This window comes from Panthera pardus, unplaced genomic scaffold (assembly GCF_024362965.1).
Source record: "Panthera pardus isolate Hobbes unplaced genomic scaffold, ASM2436296v1 HiC_scaffold_16, whole genome shotgun sequence".
In the NCBI taxonomy this organism is placed as follows: Eukaryota; Metazoa; Chordata; class Mammalia; order Carnivora; family Felidae; genus Panthera; species Panthera pardus.
The window spans coordinates 71,371,196-71,392,634 of NW_026526721.1; the positions used below are offsets into that span (position 1 = coordinate 71,371,196).

Below are 21,439 nucleotides of genomic sequence, written 5' to 3' on the forward strand. Positions count from 1 at the left end.
AGCCATAAAGTTATCGCTTCATTTTTCCCCAATTCTTTTCTCTCTTCTTTCTAATTCATCCTGACCCACCAATGTAGCTACCTAATACTAAATGATCCTTCCAATTTCTCTCCACCCTTGCAAGGAAAAAAATTCTTCTGAGCTCTGAGCTATAGAGTTCCCCATTAGGCTCACATCTCTCAAAGGGAAGGTCCTATTTACTTTTATACTCTTAGCACCTAGTGGCTATGCTGGACATTGTGTGTGATAAAATCTTGTTTGCTCAACCCAAATGTCAACTAATGTGTGGACACATAAAATGTGGTATCCACATTTTAGATACATAAAATATTCTAAAATTAGTTGTGGTGATGGTTGCACAATTCTAAATATACCCAAAATCATTGAATTGTGCAGTTTAAACGGGTGGGTTATATGATCTCAATAGAGATTCCTGTTATAAAAACAGGAAAAAAATATTGTTTGCTTTCACTACAAAGTTGAAAAGGGATCAGAGAAAGTACAAGTGTACAATGACAGACAAGTTTATTTAGCGGACACTCCTCACTAGGGCTGGTACAGCCTGTTGAGTGAATGAATCTTTGACCATTAGCCCATGCTAAAGAGCCAGTGTGTTAACTAGAGAGGAATGTGGAGTAAGTAGCAAGTCACTCAATTGATCTGTGACATGAATATACGAAGCAAAGCAATTTAAAGCACTGAAATTCCTCAATTCTAAGGACCGAGAAATTTAAGTCTTCTCAGAGCCCATTCCACCATTCCACTTGCCTTCTTTGCTCTATTCTTAGCTCTTGTGACTGGCGAAGAGTATCAACTACATGGTTATACCTTGTCCCTCCTCCAAGACTGATTGCTGAATTGGTGCTTACCATCATCCTCTTAACCTGAATTCTCTAAGAAACATTCAGAAATTAACAATGTTCTCCTGTTTTGTTGACTGCTGAGTCATTTTCTGAGTATACCTGGTATGGTGTACAGAATAATGGCTTCCCATCGCTTCTCGGCCTTTTGGCTAAGATCAAGTGCAGAATAATGGCTTCCTAAAGCCGTGTCTACATGTTATTCTCTGGAACCTGTGACTATGTTACCTTACATGGCAAAAAGGGCTTTGCAGATATGATTAAATTAAAGGATTTTGAGAAAGGGTGATTATCCTGGATTATCCAAATATGTTCAATGTAATTACAAGGGCCTTTTAAAAAATTTTTTTATGTTTATTTAATTTGGAGAGAGAGACAGAAGGAGGGGCAAAGAGAGAGGAAAACAGAAAATCTGAGACATTCTCTACACTGACAGACGAGAACCCAATGTGGGGCTCAAACTCACAAACCACGAGATCATGACCTGAGCCACAGTCAGACACTCAACCGACTGAGCCACCCAGGTACCCTATCATAAGTGTCTTTATAAGTGAAAAAGCAGGTAGGAGAGTCAGAATCAAAAGACATGTGATGAGGGGCACCGGTTGGCTCAGTTAAGTGTCTGACTCTTGATTTCAGATCAGGTCATGATCTCATGGTTCGTGAGATCAAGCCCCATCAAGGCCTTGTTGGGCTCAGCACTGATAGCACAGAGCCTGTTTGGCATTCTCTTTTTCCCTCTCTCTCTCTGCCCCTCCCTGGCTTGTGCTTGGGCTCGCTAGGTCTCTCTCTCTCTCTCAAAATAAATAAATAAAACTTAAAAAAAAAGAAGAAGAAGAAGAAATGTGATGACAGAAGCAGCAGAGTGATGTGACTGCTGGCTGGCACCATGAGCAAAGCAATGGGGGCAGCCCCTCAAAGCTGGAAAAGACAAGAAAACAGATTCTCCCCTACAACCTCCAGTCCTATCAACACTTTGATATTAGTCCTCCAAAATCCATTTAAGACTTCTAACCTCCGGAACTGTAAGACAATATATCTGTATTGTTTTAGGCCGCTAAATATGTGGCAATTCGTTAAGCAGCAATAGGAAAGGAATATACTTGCCCCTACCAATATCATCAATATCAGGCCTAAAGCATAAGCCTCCTATTGGTGGAGTCCAGCTGGTTTTACTGATCAAGATAGAGTACTGGTTTAGAACAAATGTTATTTGTGTCAGAGTAAAAATGCTTTTCCCTTTGCACTACATGAAGTTCCAGAACTAACCAGTGGAAATTGCAGTTTGATCAATGGCTAACAGTCAATATAGGTAAAGAAAACACAGAAATATATAATCCTTTCACTGGAATTTTAAAACATGGATTTCATAATAATATTACATACCAATAATAACTTCAATTGTACATGTGTTCATTGACATGTTTTTTAGGGGAAGCTTTAAGAAGGGTACCAAACTGAGACAGGATGAGCAGTTTGGAATGGGGTGTTTCATTGACAGCTTGGCAGTGGTTAGGAAATACAAGATAATGTCCCAGGGATAAAGGAATATAAGGTAGGCAGTAACAGAAAAAGGCTCTCATCTAAGATATAGCCAGTAATAGAGTGAAGGCATGATATGGCAGAAAAAAAGTAAGACACAGAAAACTAAACACTAAGAGATGATACTAAGATCAGATGACTGCCTAGAGCTCAAATTTCTCTATTTCATTCACTTTAATTTAATCTTTAGCTTAATAAACTAACTTAACAACTTCCAAATTTTCCTAACATTCTTTTTCCAGTTCCAATGTAAAGCTTTTGCAAGTTAGCTGTGAACTTCAATTTGATAAGAAAGTAGAACATTTCCAACAACTGTGAAAATACTATTCACACTTACTATTCATTCTTTCCATCATTTAAGAAGATTTGTCATACTGATATCACTAATTTTATATCAGTGTTTACCATCCCCCTGCCAGGTTAAGTGTTCAAAAAAGATATCTCTTCCTTACAATTGCACAGCGTGGCATTTTTGAAGAAATTCCATCTTCTTCTGTTGCCCCATTGGGTCCAGGTACCTCTTTCCTCCTCTTCCGTGTGTTGACTTTGGCTGAACTCTGAGCATCCATCTTCTTTTAACTGGTCATAGAAAGTGAAAAAGAATTTTTTTCTCATTGAAGTGGAGAAAAAGTCTGTCACAAGTATTTCAGAGATGTTAACACAGATACACTGAGCAAAAGATCAATTCCATAGCACAGATCTCACAAGATGAGCCAATTGCATCTGGCAAAAAACAACAAAGCTTCACAAAACACATGCTCTAGTAGAAACACTGAAATGCCTCTCTGAAACAATGGCCACAATTAATCACCTGACCTTGGAAATTATTACCCTGACCAATGCAGCCTGTATACCAACTGCTAATTTCATATCCTGTCTAAATGTAAAAGATTGAAATAACTTTTTTGAGAAAGTCAGTTACATAGAATTTACCACCTTCCCCTAATAACATCCCTGATACACCTGGAGATATGACAGACACAAGGAAAAGTGAAAGGTATGTCTTTGGTGCAGATGGAAAAAAAAAGAGCCTTTTTTAAAAAGAGACAGCCATCACCAATTCCTGGTTTAACAAAACATGTATTTCTTAACTCCTAATGCTCTGTAGATTTCAGAGACCACTCCATCAGGGTTATCTATGAAAATTGTAAAGTAAGTATATTGTATCTTTTAAATGTCCTTCCTTTTCCTGGTCTAATACCCATTTCCCCTTCCTCTTTCAGAGTTAGCACCTTAAGCTATTCAAAGCGCCAACTATTAAAACCTCACCCTGGCTTCTCCCTCCCCCAGTGAAAACTTATAAATTACTCTCTCACTTAGCAGAAAGCTTCTAGCAACTAGCTACCACAGAACAGCTCTGAATATTTGATGTTTATGTTTAGATGTTGGCTTGTGCTACCTCTCCAACACCCTGCAAGGATATCTGCATTTTTCTTGGGTAACATAATTTGCACAAATTAATTGATAATGATAATGATAATTGATAATGATAATTTCTGGCATCAGCCAGAAATTGGGGATAGAGGAACTTTAATGGTTAACTGTCATTTCTGCCCAAGATATGTACAGTGAAAGGTGGAAAAAATATCCTCAGAGCAGAGATAAAAAACAAAACAAAAAAAATGCCAGGGGCACTGGGTGGCTCAGTTAGTTGAGCATCCAACTTGGGCTCAGGTCATGATCTCACAGTTCATGAGTTCGAGCCCCGTATTAGGCTCGCTGCTGTCAGCCTGTCAGTGCAGAGCCCGCTTTGGATCCTCTGTCCTCCTCTCTCTACCCCTCTCCCACTTGCACTCTCCCCAAAATAAAATACTATTTTAAAAAAATGCCAGACAGAATGAGGACATTCTACTCCACCTTTCTGTCTCTAATTAGCCCTCCTGAATAAGATGTTCATCTAAACAACTGCAGTTGAGCCTTATTTTCTTTCCTCCAGCTAAATTCCAAGTGGCAATATGACAAGATCTAAGAGAAATCTGACCTAATTCTTAAAGAGTGAAGGTGACACCCATGAGTCATGGCTAAGTATTAGGCTGACATGAAAAATGTCAGAGTCCAAAGTGAAAGATGAACACCACCCAGAAACTTCCTTTCATCACGAATGCAAATTAAAATGGAATAAAGGTGCTATACATTTAACAAGTTTTCCGGTGATGATCAGAGCTTTTCTTCATTATTGTTATCATATGTTTGAAACTATCCAGAGATTGTATTACTACTCCTATCTCACTGGTCTGAGGCCTACTAAAAACACCTAATCAGTGCAATTAGTGACCATTTCTAATTTACACACAACAGGACTTTTGCTTAAGTATCTGTTAACTTCTTCTCAGGGTAAGTAGACAAAATCCATCATGAAAAATGTAATGAGCAATCTGGTGTCAGGCAGCTGAAGGTCAGGCAGTCACTAATAGTGGGAACTTACTGTGTACAAGATACATACTTTTTGAAGTAAACTATTTTCTCAAGAAGACTTTAATTCAGCTGAAGAAACCACATGTTCATGATATAAAAGTGCTCTTTAGGATTCTAAAACCACTGGGGGAAATTTGCTAAAGAACAGGATATTTAGACAGTTTCAAAGTATCTCCATGTATTTTGAAGCAATTCTCATAAATCACTTATTAATTACAAAGGGAAAAGAGTTAACTTTATAACGAAAAAATTTCTTAGCCAAGTGATCCAAGTTAACTAACATCACCAATAATGTCTCCATCACCTGCCCCAAATGCGTAGCCTGTATGGATTTATAAGGAACGAGCAAACAAACCTCAATTAAAAGACATTGTAGGGGTGCCTGGGTGGCCCAATTGGGTTAAGTGCCAGACTTTGGCTCAGACCAGATCTCACAGTTTGAGCCCGCATCAGGCTCCCGGCAGTCAGCACACAGCCTGCTTCAGATCCTCTGTCCCCTTTCTCTCTGCCCCTCCCCAGCACGTGCTTTCACACACATTCTCTCTCTCTCTCAAAAAAAAAAAAAAAAAAAAAAAAAGATTCTACAGGGTGCCTGGGTGGCTTAGTTGGTTGAACATAGACTCTTGATTTTGGCTCAGGCCATGAGCCCCCCATTGGGCTCCACGCTGAGCATGGATATAGATAGATAGATAGATAGATAGATAAATAAATAAATAAATAAATAAATAAATAAAGCCTGTTACTCTTCAAAAAATGTAAACCATGAAAAACAATGAAGGGCGCCTGGGTGGCTCAGTCAGTTAAGCATACAACTCTTGATTTTCGCTCAGGTCATGATCTCATGGTTCATGACTTCAAGTGCTACGTTGGTCCACACTGATGATGTGGAGCCTGCTTGTGATTCTTTCTCTCTCTGCCCCTCCCCAGTTCAAGCACACTCTCTCTCTTTCAAAATAAATAATAAATTCACACACACACACACACACACACACACACACACACACACACACACTGAAAGGCTGAGGGATTGTTCCAAAGAAATGACAACGAAATTTCATTTCTAGGCTGCAGGAGAAATTGTTATAAAGGATAGTCATTAGGACAATCAGTAAAATCTGAATATGGACTGTGTACCAAATCATAATACACATCAACGTTAAAATAAACTTCCTGGGGCGCCTGGGTAGCTCAGTCGGCTAAGTGTCCAACTTCAGCTCAGGTCATGATCTCAGAGTTCGTGAGTTTAGGCCCCACATTGGGCTCTCTGCTGTCAGCACAGAACTCACTTCATCTCCTGTCTCTCTCTCTGTCCCTCTCCGGCTCACACACTCTCTCTCTCTCTGTCTCAAAAATAAATAAACATTGAAAAAAATAAACTTCCTGATAACTACACTATGTTATGTAAAAGACTATCCTTGTTTTAAGGAGATAAATGCTGAAGTACCTTGAGGTAAAAGGGTCATGATCTCTGCAACTTACCCTCAGCAGCAGCAATAGCGGTATAGAAAGGAGGTGAAAGAAGGGAGGGAGGGAGGAGGGAACAAAGGAAGGGGATGGAGGAGAAGAAAGGGAAGGAGTGGGGGAGGAGAAAGAAGAAAATTGTGTACACTATGTTATATATAAAAAAAGGTAAAGCAAATATGGCAAAATGTTATCAATGTATGCAACTAGATGGGGTATAAAGGAGTTAATTTTAATATTCTTGCAACTTTTCTATAGGCTTTACACTTTTCAAATAAAAAGTTTAATTTTTAAAATGTTCTGTAGCAATTTTCCACATAGATAGGCTCTCATATAAGATTGTCTTTCAGATTCTCTAGAAACATATTCCTTCTCCTTCCTAATTCTTTGATTTAGTATACATGATACAAATATTCCAAGAAGTATATGTTCTCGTAATCTAAACATCTTGCAAGGAAGTAAGATCATAACAGCAACAATCATAATAATGACTATCTTTTTTTGAATATTTACTATGTGCCAAGCACTGTGCTAGGCACTTAATACACATTATTCTCATTTAACCCATACAACCTGAGATGCAGGTATTATTAGCCCCAACTTACAAATGAGAAAACTAAAGATCAGGGAAGTTAAGCAACATAACCAACAGATCACACAGCTGGCCAATGGGAGAGCCAGGATTTAAATCCAGGCTTGCCTAATTCCCAAGTCTTCACCACTATATTGGGCTATCTCCTAGAATCCAAGGTTTTTACTTACTTCCTTACTTCCTTACTTACTCATTTATTTATTATGTTTGTTTTTGGGAGAGAGAGAGTGAGCAGGGGAGGGGCAGAGAGAGAGGAAGACAGAGAATCCAAAGCAGGCTCCGCACTGAGAGCAGACATCGGATGCCGGACTCAAACTCATGTCAGATCATGATCTGAGCTGAAGTCCAATGCTTAACCAACTGAGCCACCCAGGTGCCTCAGAAATCCAAGACTTTTAAAAAGAAGCTGTCTCATCATCAATACTGTTGCTTCCTTCTATCAGGAACATTCTCCTTACGGCATGGGTCCCTTAAGTTCTTACTGATGTAAATCAGTCTTAACTGCACAGAATAAAAGGTCACAGTTACTTAAAAGGTAAACAAGGCCCCAGGACCAATCAAACATAACTGACATGGCTATTGGCCTGATTCAGAGGCAGTCCAATTTGTCAGCTGTACAGATATATAGATCTTCCCTATTAGATAGTTTTGCTATGATTTTTCTAAGCTTTCAACTTAAGCAATAAAGAATTCTTGGGGCACCTGAGTGGCTCAGTTGGTTAAGCTCCCTCCCCACTTTTGATTTCGGCTGGGGTCAATGTTCCAGAGTCATGAGATCGAGCTCCACGTCCAACACCAAGCTGAGCATAGAGCCTGCTTAAGATTCTCATTCCCTCTCTCTCTCTCCCCCACACTCACTTGAGTTCAGTCTCTCAAAAATAAAAAAAAAAAAATTCTTTAATCTCTGTTCTTCCCTCTTCTGACATTACAAATAGGTGGCACTTTCCATTCGTGATATAAAAGAATTTTAAGGGCGCCATAATAAATCAAGGGAATAAATGTCATGTCATATTTTCAACAATTATTTTCCATAACTTACAGTTAAAATTCTTTAGTGTTTAACAGAAAAATACTTAACAGGTCCAAAAACATGTTTATAGGAATTTCTCAGAAGTCTGCTCTGTGTGTGGGGGTGGGGTGGGGAGTAAGAGGAAGGGGGGGGGGTGGGTAATGTGTGCTACAATATTTTTACAGCTTTATTGAAGTATAATTGACACACAACAAACTGTATTTAAAGTATATAATTTAATGAGTTTTAACATATCTATACATCTGTGAATCATCAAAATTAAGATAAGCAACATAACTATCACTCTCAGGTTTCTTCATGCCACTCACTTTATAATCTATCCCTCCCTCCCCGACTTCAACTTTGCTTTGCTTTTTTGTTTGTTTTACATTGTGGCAAAATACACATAACATAAAATTTGCTTTGCTTTTGAACTGCTTACTTCTTAAAATACTGAATCATCCTGTCATATGATTCAACTTAACTAGACAAATCATGGTGGATATTATTATACTAGAAAGAAGCAAAGGCTCTCCTTCCAAGAGTTAAAATATTGTCAGTGTGGCTTTAAAGACATTCTAAAGCCAAATTAGTATCTGGGGTGGCTGGACCTTGTGACACTGGATCTATTTCACTAGATTAAAAAACCACAGGGGTGCCTAGGTGGCTCAGTCAGTTAAGCATTGACTCTTGATTTTGGCTCAGGTTATAACCTCATGGTTCGTGGATTCAAGCCCCATATGGGGCTCTGCACTGACAGCATGGAGCCTGCTTGGGATTCTCTCTCTCTCTCTCTCTCTCTCTCTCTCTCTCTCTCTCTCTGTCCCTCCTCTCCTCTCTCTCTCTCTCAAAATAAATAAATAAACTTTTTTTAAAAAATCATACAAAAAATATAAAATATCATAATGAGGACTCAAGGCAAGAGAAAGGATTTGTATGATTAGCTAATTAAAAAGCCAAAGTAAACTTCACAAACATAAAAAGAATCAAGGCAACCATTGTTATTAATATGTTACAAAGCCCTTTGGTAAATAATAGTAATACTAATATATTTTACCTGTATTTCATTTGAATACATACAACAAAATCTCTCCATCTGCCTTATATAAACACCTTTAATCAAATGTGTAAGGCAGTGTTTCTCAATATTATTTATCCGTGCTCCATTTTAAGAAATACAGAAATCTTAACCTCGCTTCGTCAGCATAGTGTAGTGATTAAAAGAGTTCAGGACCTAAAGTCAGATTACCTAAATATGAATCCTATCTCTACCACTTATTAGCCATGAGAACTTGGAACAAATTCCTTAATCGTCAGAGTTGCATCACCTAAAAAACGAGGTTCAAATGGAGTAATCCATGTAAAGCCTTAATCGGTGCTTGGCACACAGTAGTGCTTGTACATATTTTACATTTTAATGTAAAAATATGGTAAAATATTAAATATGCTATATCTCCTGCTACATATCTCCCACTCCTACCCCATTTAAGAACTACTGTTGTAGCAAGAACTCTTCTAGAGTCTGATCTTTTTTTTTCTCTAAGGTTATTTATTTGAGAGAGAGAGAGAGAGTGTGTGTGTGCATGTGAGCAAGGGGCAGAGAGAGGGGGGGACAGAGAGACTCCCAAGCAGGCTCCGTGCTGCCAGCACAGAGCCCAACTTGGGGCTCTATCCCACAAACTGCGAGATCATGACCTGAGCCACAAACAAGAGTCAGACATTTAACTGACTAAGCCACCCAGGCGCTCCTTCTAGAGAGTCTGATCTTAAGCTGTGATGAAGAAAGAAATATTACCACCACTACGCTAACAGTGAGCACTTATATAACACCTGTATACCTAAATACTTAAAAATATTTAAAACTCCCTTAATTTCACAATCCTTCGACATAGTTATATTGTTTTTTAACACTATTTTTACAGATGAGAAAACTGAGGCACAGTTAAGGTCACATAGCTAGTAAGCTGAGAAGCTAGGAATCAGATTCAGTCAGCCTGGCTGCAGACTACACACCCCTAACTACTATAGTATACAATATGATACAATTCTATACTATATAAGAAGGTACCTGATAACTATCTCTAAATATCTGAATGCTTGTCATGTTGGATAGAGTAAACAGTTGTTCTGTGAGAGTCGACCAAAAAATGCATCATTGGTTGGAAGATGCAGAGTTATAAATTTTAACTAAACATAATAATAACCTTTTTAGGAACAAAAGAGTTATCTGAAATGGGACTGGGTTACCTCAGGAGGCATTTCCTTTTGGCACATCAGGACATTCGAGCTGAGGTTGTGTAGAAACACATTTATTCCTTTTGTTGGTCATTATCCTGTTAAAGTCCATTTTGGTTGATCTTTTTGCTTATTCCAGTCTGTTAAAATAATTTCAAATTTTGACTGCCATCTATAATATTAGCTATTTATCATAATTTTATGTAGTCTGTAAACTTGAAAATGTTTTTATGTCTCCATCGAAGTCACTGATGAAAATATTGATCAGGATTGATATATGTCATCATATGCCAACGTGACATACCACTAGATCCTTTCCCCCTTGTGATGACCCACTCTTTTTTAATGTTTACTTATTTATTTTGAGAGGGAACACAAATGTGCAAAGGGAGGAGGGGCAGAGAGACAGAGGTGGGGAGAGAATCCCAAGCAGGCTCCCAGCCAGTAGCACAGAGCCTGACACACAGCCCAATGTGAGACCTAATTCCATGAACTGCGTGATCATGACCTGAGCCAAAATAAGATCCACTCCTAATACTCTAGTTTAATACAATATAAAACATGGCAGAGTTTATCTTTAGAAAACAGAATATAGAATATATTTAAAATTCTTAATGATTAGGGTATTCAATCAGATGTAAATCTGTTTCACTGCATTATCACACAATCCATATTTCTCTATCATAATACCAAAGATTATGATGAAAATAGTGATGATAATAATTATAGCTAACACTTACAGAATACTTTCTATGGCCAAGAACTTTCAACTTCTGCATATATTAAGTAATTTAACCCTCACAACAATCCTATAAGGTAGGTAATACTATTATCTCTATTTTGCAGATGAGGAAATTAAGGCACAGCTACGTTAAATGACGGACATCACACACCTAGGACAGGGCAAAAACAGGATTTGAACCTAAGCATTCTGGCTCTAGGGTCTGTGCACTTAACAACACTATGCTACCTAGTATATAAAATGGTCATATATGAATTTAATCAAAACCACTTATTATATTCTGTCAGACAGGAATTTACTTTCATCTTTCATAAACAGTGGGCTCCCTTCTCACTGGGCATATTGATGGCAGACTACTCAAGAACTCTAGGGACTTGTTTTGGTTTGGGCCAAAACAGAAGAGTAGCGAGGGCGCTAGACTAGGAATCATATCATATAAACTGAGATTTAATTCTAGCTCCTTCTAGTACCTTAACTCGAGGTTAAGGTAAGTCCCTTGATTCTAAGAGTTTCTTCATGTGATTAAGGAAGGCTCTATTAAAATGTACTTAATTTCTAAGTCATGCTAAGGGTTAAATGAGAAATTAGACTATAAACTCCCTGATGTAGTGGAGATCTGTTGTTTGTCTTCCCACTGTTCAACCCTCCTGCTCCAAAAAGAGCCCATTTTCATTTGGAAATTCGCTTTCATTTGGTCTGTGTAAGCTTCAATCTCAAACCCTAGCATCAGATAACATGTGCCCTAAACCAATCAGCACATCACTCTCCCCTGGCCAGAGATTGGGGGAGGAAGGGAGAAGGGATAGGCAGTAATAGGTGACCTAAGCCAGTCCAATCAGAGTAAATTTAGAACTCACCAGATGGGAATGCTTGGACAAAGATGATCACTTCTTTCTCTGTGGATGTGAACCTAAAGACACGGCTTTGGGAACCATCCTGTGACAATCCAGTGCCCCATCCTATCACCAGGAGGAGAGCCTCTTTTGAAATTGTCAACACAGACACAGAGAAAGCAAGCTAGTGATGGAGAGAATTCAGATCCTCAACTGTCTAATTGTGCCAACCAATACACTCTCCTTTTTGCTTAAGTTAGTTAAACTGGGTTTCTTATCACTTGAAACCACAAAAATCACAATTGATGCATCCAATACCTATCAATGAGCTCTGGCACAGAGTAGGCACTCAATAACTATTTAAATAAATATACTAAGTATAGAAAACCACTCTGAAATTTTGAAAAGCACTTTCTTTATACATTACTGTTCTGTTTTGATGGAAAGGGGTCAAGTTCTTGTCAGTTTATAAGTGTATCAAAGATGACACAACGCAAGTCCCATCCTGTTAAAAATATTTTTCCTTACCTGCCCACATTATTCCTTTTTGCATACAGTTCTTCTGTTTTCTAAAGATGATTTTTGTGTCTTACATTGTATTTTACATTATACTTTAAACTGAACATTACACATTAGACTTAAACTCAGGTCTTAAGATCCTATGGATTTGGAACAAACACACCTAATACTTTTGGTGTTTCACATAAAACACTTCTGTATCTTATCTCCTTAGGAGATGGAGAACACGAAGGTCACAGACATTCCATAACAGTAACTCTAAACGAATTTAGAAATCATAGAGATTAACCCTCATGCTTTTCCTCTAGAACTACTACTACTTTTTAAATTCTGACTTTGTAGATTTCTGAAGAAACCATTTTTCACTGGCTCTCTCAGACCATCCCCATCCTCCCTCACATCCACTAACCTATACACCACAGAAGCATATAGAATAATTTTATAATTAGTGCCTTATTAGGGAAAAAAAAGAGTTCTTTTAGTTATCAATGCCTTACTGGAAAAAATTACCAGTTCCCCAAAAGTTACAACAGATGCCTGCCAGGACACATCAAGTTTGCTATTGAGAAAAGGCATGTGGGAGGATGAGGACATACTGAGGATAGTAAATACATGTTGGCTTTTAGTTATTAAACTGAAACTTTGCTGCATCTAAAGCCACATCACCTATACCACATTCACAATCGCCCAGTAATTGAATACCTACAACAGTGAGGAACAATACTTCCCAAACTCTTCATTTATGATAACTGCACCTCTGTAATCAACCAACACCATTAAGTAAAGGTGCACATTCTTTCTGGAAAAGGTGGCTTTAAAACATCTACATTCCAGAAGGAGAAAAAAATACATACACAGGCTGCCTTAACATAACAGGTTGTCCAGAAGGCAATAAGGCAGAGAAAAGAACCAATATGGTATAAGATCAAAATGGGGATGGGGAGTGGGAAATTACCTAATATTTTGCAGGTGGATTCTGGCTTCCAACCATAGCATCCACATTAAGCTGGGATGAGTGAGAATGAAAGTAGCTGAAGATAGAATACATAGCCTCCCTTATGAATTCATTGGTGTGTGCCAACACTTCCTGTTTCTTTAGCGGTTTATCCTACAAAAAATTTCTTTGTCAAAGGAAGCTGACAGTGAGAGTGCAGCATTTGTAAGGCCTCATTTTTCCAATATTGCTACCTTTTCAGTCCCGAGATTAGTCACCTTATCTTAGTCAAATTCTCCATTCATGCACAAATTCTAAATATAGACAACTGCCACCACCACCAGACCACCACCAAGCCTATTAAATGAATTAGTGTCTCAAATTGCTTTCAAGATACAGAACGTAGTATTTTGCCTGCAATTTTTACTCAGATTCACAAAATCTGGCTCCATTTCTGCTGACTCACCTCCCAGTACACACTGCTTGTCTTGTTCTTCAATGTTCCAATAAATGCCTGCTTGGATGCATCAAATTTGCTACTAAGAAAGTACAGAGAAGTGGAAATGTGTGTGAGGTGGGAAGGGTAGCAAGGAGAAGATTCTGAAGATAACTCTAGTAAAGCATTTTTTCCAATATGTACCCTAAGGCAGACAAAATCTGGGTACTGGCATGCATATGCTTGTGTTTTAAAGATGAAAGGCTCCTAAAGTGCAGCTTTAAGGACTCCCACTCAATCCCTTCTATTCTACTTCCTTATTGTTAACAGATCTAGTAAGCACTCCAACGTGAAAGAGGAGGTAGATTCTGTTTCCTAACCTATGCAACAACCTAAGTAATAGCAAGTTGCGATCACATACATTCTTCAAGTTTCAAAAACTGAATTCAAATTTGCCAGAGTACTGCAGAGAACTATCTGCAAAAAGAGGAAACATGAATTTTTCCTTTGTATTCTATTCCTGCTTCTCCCATCTCTGGGAGATTTCCCAGAGATTTCCTCAGTAAAACCATATGCCCAGTAATGGTTTACTTTTTACATTATGTTCAGTTACAAAGCTGAGTAAGCAAGCATACTTCATATTTGGGATCTTTACCTGCTTCTACCATTGTGGAGCTTAATAAAGTGGTGCTCTTTTATTTTTTTTAATGTTTATTTATTTTTGAGAGAGAGAGACAGAGCACAAGCGGGGGAGGGGCAGAGAGAGAGGGAGACACAGAAACCGAACCCGGCTCCAGGCTCTGAGCTATTAGCACAGAGCCCAACATGGGGCTCAAACCCATGAACCATGAGATCATGACCTGAGCTGAAGTTGGACGCTTAACCGACTGAGCCACCAAGGAGCCCTGATAAAGTGGTGCTCTTAAGAGGCAAACTCTGAACTCCTAGGTCAAAGTGCATCTAATACTCTTGGCATTACTCACTTCATCTGCTGTACATTCAGGCCTTTCCGAAGAATGCAGTCATGTCATCGCTTATATAAAGGCCTTTGAAGTTAGAGAGAGGGTATGTCTAACCCATAGTGGGGAGGAGGAATTGGATTCAAGAACCAGCAGACCTCCTAGATCAGGAATTAACAAAAAACAGCCCACAGGCCAGAAATGGCCCACTGCCTGCTTTTGTAACTAAAGTTTTATTGGAACACAACCACACCCATTCACTGATGTACTGTCTATGCTGCTTTTGTGCTACAACTGCAGAGATGAGTAGTTGCAACAGACACTGTATGACCTATAAAGCCTAATATTTACTATCTGGTCCTTTACCCAAAAAAAAAAAAAAAAAAAAAAAAAAAAATCCAACTCTTATCCTAAATGAAGACGGAGCCAGTTTTATCAGTAATTTGGAAGAAAATCCTACCTAGATTATCCAAACAGCTGTAAAGTAGAAGTTAGTGCTAGGAATATGATTATTTCAAGAAATTGTACTATAACTTTCTGATACAGGATTACTGCAGTTTATATCACTGACCTGTATGTACTACTACACTATATAGAATAAGTCTTAAGTATGCCTGATGTAGGAAATGCCAAATGAAAAAGTAAATGTCACAACATAACCTACACTGACAGATTAGTTTTAAACCAGAGCTCAATGCTATGCCTCAATATCTGAAGCTTGTAAATTGCCACATCTAATATCTTATCTTTGAACTTGATCTCTTCTCTTTAATTTCTTCAGAGAAACCTTTTTTTCAACAGACATTGAGTGGGTACTTACTCTGTGCCAGACCCTGGGTTCTCCATGGAACAAAATAAAGCTTATATTTGCACGTGGCCGTATAATAGAACTTTTTTGGAAAGAGATTATACTAAAAACCACAAGGAACACTTGTAATAATTCTTACGGTTGAACGATTTTGCTTCACCACTTTTCCACTACAAGATTCAGTAAGTAAACACTGTATTTAGATTCTGCTCTTCCTAGAGTGAGTTACAGAATTTATATCTCTAAGGCAGGGTCTACAATAGATTCAGGGAGTCTGGGTTGGACCAAAAAAAAAAAAAAAAAAATCATATCTTCACTTTTACTAACCTCTGGCAAATTCACCACTTCCTTCAGTTATGAACATAAGCCACAACATAACAGTAGACTTTGTTACCAATTGAAATCTTAGATATATTTAGACATTATACTTATTACAAATATCTTCAAATACTGTTTAAACATATGATCATTTTAAAGTAATTATGGTTAGGGCCACCTGGGTGGTTCAATTCGTTAAGCGTCTTAGGCTCAGATCATGATCTTATGGGTTTGTGAGTTTGAGTCCCGCATCTGGCTCGGTGCTGACCACGCAGAGTCTACTTGGGATTCTCTGTCTCTCCTTCTCTCTGTCCTTCCCCCACTCATGTTTTCTCTCTCTCAAAATATATAAACTTAAAAAAAATAAAGTTATTATGGTTATAAGATCCATTGATAGTAAACATTTACTATGTTAATAAAAAGCATATATAGCATTGTATCACACATATTAAAAACATTTTGATAACTATATTTCAACAGTTTCCTTTATAATTATATTTTGTTTTTTGCACATAAAAATATTATTCCAAAAGGGAATACACAAAGCTTCACCATACTGCCAAAGGCGTCCATGGCACAAAATGATTTAAGATTTCTACTCTAAAAAAAAAAAAAAAAGACTTCTACTTTAGGGCCAGAAAATAAACAAGGATAATCACATCTAAGGTAATTCCCTTTAGATAAGAAAAACCACCTAAAAAAAACCCCAAAAACTACCTGCTTTCTGTTAAGTGCTACACATACCATTTGTTCTCTAGCATACAGCAAAGACCATATGTCACTATTTTTTTTTTTTTTACCAGCCTTCACTTCACAGCTGGTTTGCAAATAGTTGTGAATGTGATCTAACAGCCAGGGGTTCCCCTAGCTCATTGGCAGTCACTCTAGTACAAATATAGAAAGCTTCAAACCAATCTAACTTTTAACAAGAGAGTTATCCAAAAAAGGGATAAAAAGACAAAACAAAAACCAAAAAAAGCCAGCTATATAGCTATCTACTAATCTTGTTTGCAAATAGTAAAATACAAGCAATGCAATTATTTATGTTAATGAGATAATGCATGTAAACAAACCTAACCCAATGCCAAATATTTGTTAGAGACTCACAGTTCTTTTTTTTTCCCCCCTGCTGGAGTGGAGCTTTGGCACATACTGCAAAATAGAGTTGTAAAAATGTATAGTCCCTGAATTTACTGACTCAATTGTAGAAGAGGGAGTTCTCTATTAGTAGAAGCGCCAAAAAATCTGACTTCAGATCAGAGTTATGCAAATACGTGAAAAGCATAAAATTACAATTATTACTAGATATTTTTGTCATTACTCGTCATTAACAATAGCAAATTATTATTCTTGCTTTCTCTATATTTTATAAATTAATTCTTATCAGCATTTATAACACAGAAAAATTATTCAGCTCCCTAGGGTAATGATGTCTAACCTGGAGATCAGACAGTTCTATAGGGGAATCATGAATGGGGTCAGGTGGTTTACAAATGCCATGAGATTGTATACAAGATTTGTAAGTGTGCGTATGTTTCAGATTATTAAAGGATTGTTTAAGCAGACGAATAGCAACCTCTGCCATAGTTAGAAAAGCTGAAACAAGAAAAAGCAAACAATTCTTCCCATACTCACAGAGTGAGTCAGTGTTAACATCAGATAAAGTAACCTGGGATTTCTGAATCCAAGGCTCTGACTAGATTATTTTCCCTAAGGGATCACATATCCAACGAGAAGGTCCCCGAGAAAAATAAAACCTCAACTGTTTATTGGAAGAGAAACCATAGGCTAAGAAAAGAATAAAGTTCATTCCTTATCAATCAGGACATAATACTGGTTTTTGAAGGGAATTTGCAAAACAGGCCGGTCAAAAAGAATCCTTTCATTCAACAAACACAAAGGACCCCAGAGGCAGTAGTGCAGTCCCCAGGCCTAAATGTCTTCTCTTCTAAGTCAGTTACCTTGAAGCATATAAAACTGACCCTTGAACAACACAGAGATGAGGGGCACCGCCCCCCAACACACACATGTTGAGAATCTATATATAACTTCTGACTTCTCCAAAACTTGACTACTAATAGCCTACTGTTGACTGGAAGCCTTACCAATAACATAAACAGTTGATTAACACATTTTGTATGTTATATGTATTATATACTGTATTCTTACAATAAACTAGAGAAAACAAAATTTTATTAAGAAAATCATAAGGAAGGAAAAATACATTGACAGCATTGCATTAATCGAAAAAATATCCACGTGTACATGGACCCACGCAGCTCAAACCTGTGCTGCTCAGCCAACCATATTTGGTTACAGAAAGAAATTCTTGAGTAGTTCCTTTTAGTTATGTAGAATGTAAGCCAAATAAACATCTAATGTTTTAGAAAAAGGTGTAACTAGTCATTTTTTAGCTAAACAAAGGCATTATTCACAACTCACTACCACTCAAGAATCTTTCTGAACTCCCTTCCTGTATCACAAAGTGTACATGTATAGGAAGTGGGGGTGACTATTAGGTTATCAGATAAATGCAGTGTCAGATAAAGTAAAATTACCTCAAGTTTCTTCTATTAGATTTCTTAAAAAACCACCAGGTGGTACAATTCAGTAGCACCTTCTACAAAGGTTTGTAGAGAGGGGGTAGTGAAATTCACTTTAGTTCATTTCATCTGCATCACCAGCCACCCTCACAAATGGGATCAGCAGGAATAAAAACAGCAGCTAAAACGTTACCCACAGCATGGTATCATTTCCAGTATGCCAGTCTTGGCCTCCAGTGCACAAATCACTGAGCTGGACAGCTAAATATATCAAAGCCTCTCTGGTATGGTATTCCAGTCACCACTGTTGACTTTCTAAGCATCATCCTTTCTTCCCCATCATGGTCACCATCTGTTTACCACTGATTACTGGACCAATACCATTTTCAACTAATATCTTTTTACCAGCAATTCTCGGTACTTACAGAATCACTAAATGTCAAGATTGAAAAGGGCCCTGAAGGCCATATCTCCCTACTCCCATTTTATTCTTGGCAGAATGTTTTCTGTCTCTGTCTTCAATTCCCTTCCTAAGCCTTGTTCCTACCCTCCTCAAAGCTTCCTCTTTCTCAATGTCTATTTCTAGCAGTTTTTCCTATCACAAACCCCTGTATCCTCACTGTCTCTGTAAATACCACTGTCTCTATTGCAAAATGTGAGTTCTAGTTCTCCCAACTGAGATTGTGAGTTTCAGTCCTCCATCATAACCGGTCATCTCACTTATATTTGGGAAGCCTTTGCCGGTTAAGTCAATCTGATGGAGCCTATGCCCCAGCCAGAGCCAGTCTTTGCACATCCAAACAGTCTCCTAAACATAGAATCATGGCATTTTAGGCCTGAAAGAAAAGTCAGAAATAACCTGGTCCAACATTTTTACTACATTTCATACATTTTAAGATATATGAAATCCATTTGACATCATAATCTCATACACGGATAACTGAAACAAGTTTCATGAAACAATACTTACCCTCACTATGTGAACACACTGAAAATTTCTATTGTATTCCATTTTGTTTTAAATTCAGGTGCTAACCACTAAATGGACTTCACAACCCAATAATAGGATGGAATCCACAGTCCGGGAAATATTAATCTAGTCCAAACTTCCCATTCACTGATGAAGAAACTGTAGCTCAGTCCTGAAGCTACGTTTCCCAGCCACAAGATGGTTGTCCATAAAATTAAACTCGGGCCTGATAAGTCCCAGACCAGTGTTCTTTACACTAAACACCTTCTCTGCCCAGTCATGACCACCCAACCACACCCAGTGCCCAGACATAACCCTACAGTACCATGTCCAGTCACTGAGCCCACACTGCTGTCCAAGCCAGCCCCTCAGTTACTGCTGGTCGATCCCCCTGCAGCCGTTCCTTCAGTTGCCTTAGATCAGAGTCCCCTCACAGTCACTATCCATCGACCAGAGTCTCCTCCAAGTCATTGCCTCATACTTTCTCAATCGTAGTCCCTTCGCAGCCTCTGCCTCGCGCTCTCCGAGGTCAGAGTCCCTTCGCATTCACTGCCTCTGGGTCGCACGCTCCTCGCAAGCAGCTACATCTCGGTCACAGTCCCCTCGCTGTCACTGCCCCTCTGGGTCACAGTAGCCTCCACAGCCCCTCCTTACACTCCCTTCGCTGTCACTGACCCACTCCTCTTTCAGTCAGTCTCCTCGCGGTCCTAGCCGCACAGTCTGTTCTCTCAAAGACAGCCGCAAGGATATGCACACACCGGGTCCTCACCTGCAGTGGTGAGGTCACGCTCCCCCCGGCCCCCGTCCCGTCGGATTTCTCCCAGGCGCCGCGTCACGGACAAGGGAAGTTGAGGAGGTTGCGGGAAGACGCCCGGGAAAGGCAGCTGACGAACAGCGGGCCGGAAGTCCCGCCTACTGCCCGCCCTCTTGTCAATCCGACCGCGACACTTCCCTGAAAACCACGACCCCTGACACAGTAGTTCCGCCTCCACGGAGGCCCTTGGGGTGGAGTGGCTGAGCCGGAAACTCCAGACGCTAGAGACGAAGTGACTAAGGGTCAGGTTCCATGCGGAACTGCAGTTTGCGGTAAAGACGCCTCCTCGCGAGGAGATACGACTGTGAACTGTCGCGCCTGCTCCCTGGCAGTCAGTCAAGATGCGTTAAGCCGGCGGCTTCCCTTTCGTCCCGCTCCGGGCCAGGTTCCTCCGGGGAGGACCTGTCTGCTCTGTCTCCAGCGTCTGGTGCAGGGCAGATGGCCGTGACGCCTTCCACCGGAGACCCCTGGGCGACTGCTACAACACGGCACCACCTTTGCCCTACTCGGTCTTGTAGGGAGAATTCGTGTCCGGCAATCAAGTCCTGTAGTAACCTGTAGCTGGTCCCAAAGCTGGTTTTCCTCCTGTTATTTCTGACCCAGGTTGGCTCACGGAAAAATGATCAGTAGGAATCAACCGAGGGCTAGTTGAGCAGGAGCGGATTCAAGGGAGGCCAGCTGGTAGGAAATCACATGTAGGAGGGTATCTGGTGAAGAAAAACGTTTTCCTTTGCTAGAATGAACCTTTGGAGGGGTCCCTTTTGATTCCACAGATGTAAGGCAAGCATATACCCAATGTCATGAGAGAAGAATGTAAAGAACTTTTTGATGTATTTATTATTTTTTGTCTACATGCTTGACTTGAAAGTGGCTGAGAAGTGGGTAGATACTTATGCCTCTGCTGAGGAGCCTCCAGGGAGAAAGAGGATTAACTGTAACCCTTTCCCTTTTGAATTTCAATTAGTTATTTGAACATGGCCTACAGACTAAGGTGCTCCAAATAAGGACTGACTGCTAGCTGGAAAAGACATCAGGAACTACAAGGAAGGGGGCGCCTGGGTGGTTTAGTCCGTTGAGCGTCCAACCATCAGGTCTTGATCCCCCAGCTCCTGAGTTGAGTCTGGGATGGGGCTGTAAACTGTCAGCACGGAGCCGCTTTGGATTCTCTGTCTCACTGCACTCACACTCTCTCTCAAAAATAACATTAAAAAGAAAAAAAAAGTAGGGGCGCCTGGGTGGCTCAGTCGGTTAAGCGTCCAACTTCAGCTCAGGTCATGATCTCACAGTTCGTGGGTTTGAGCCCCATGTGAGGCTCTGCGCTGACAGCTCAGAGCCTGGAGCCTGCTTCAGATTCTGTGTCTCCCTCTCTCTCCCTCTACCCCTCCCCCACTCACACTCTGTCTCTCAAAAATAAATAAACTTTAAAAAAAATTTTTTAAGTAATTACAA

At 39.4% G+C, this 21,439-nt stretch overlaps 1 protein-coding gene across 4 annotated transcripts in view; it reads right to left on the reverse strand.

Moving 5' to 3' along the window:
- PCYT1A (phosphate cytidylyltransferase 1A, choline) overlaps positions 1–21,439 on the reverse strand; it is a 51,107-nt gene that overhangs the window by 27,079 nt on the left and 2,589 nt on the right. Inside the window, exons 1-3 of one of the 4 annotated variants that reach the window (XM_019448715.2) lie at positions 19,946–20,084; positions 10,127–10,254; positions 2,855–2,981 (exon numbers count right to left, since the gene is read on the reverse strand). In XM_019448715.2, the coding sequence (XP_019304260.1) occupies positions 2,855–2,971 (117 nt within the window). In that variant the 5' untranslated portion in view covers positions 2,972–2,981; positions 10,127–10,254; positions 19,946–20,084. Of the gene's footprint in view, positions 1–2,854; positions 2,982–10,126; positions 10,255–19,945; positions 20,085–21,439 lie in introns of those variants that run through there. The other 3 variants (XM_019448714.2, XM_019448716.2, XM_019448717.2) reach the window with 3 other exon arrangements.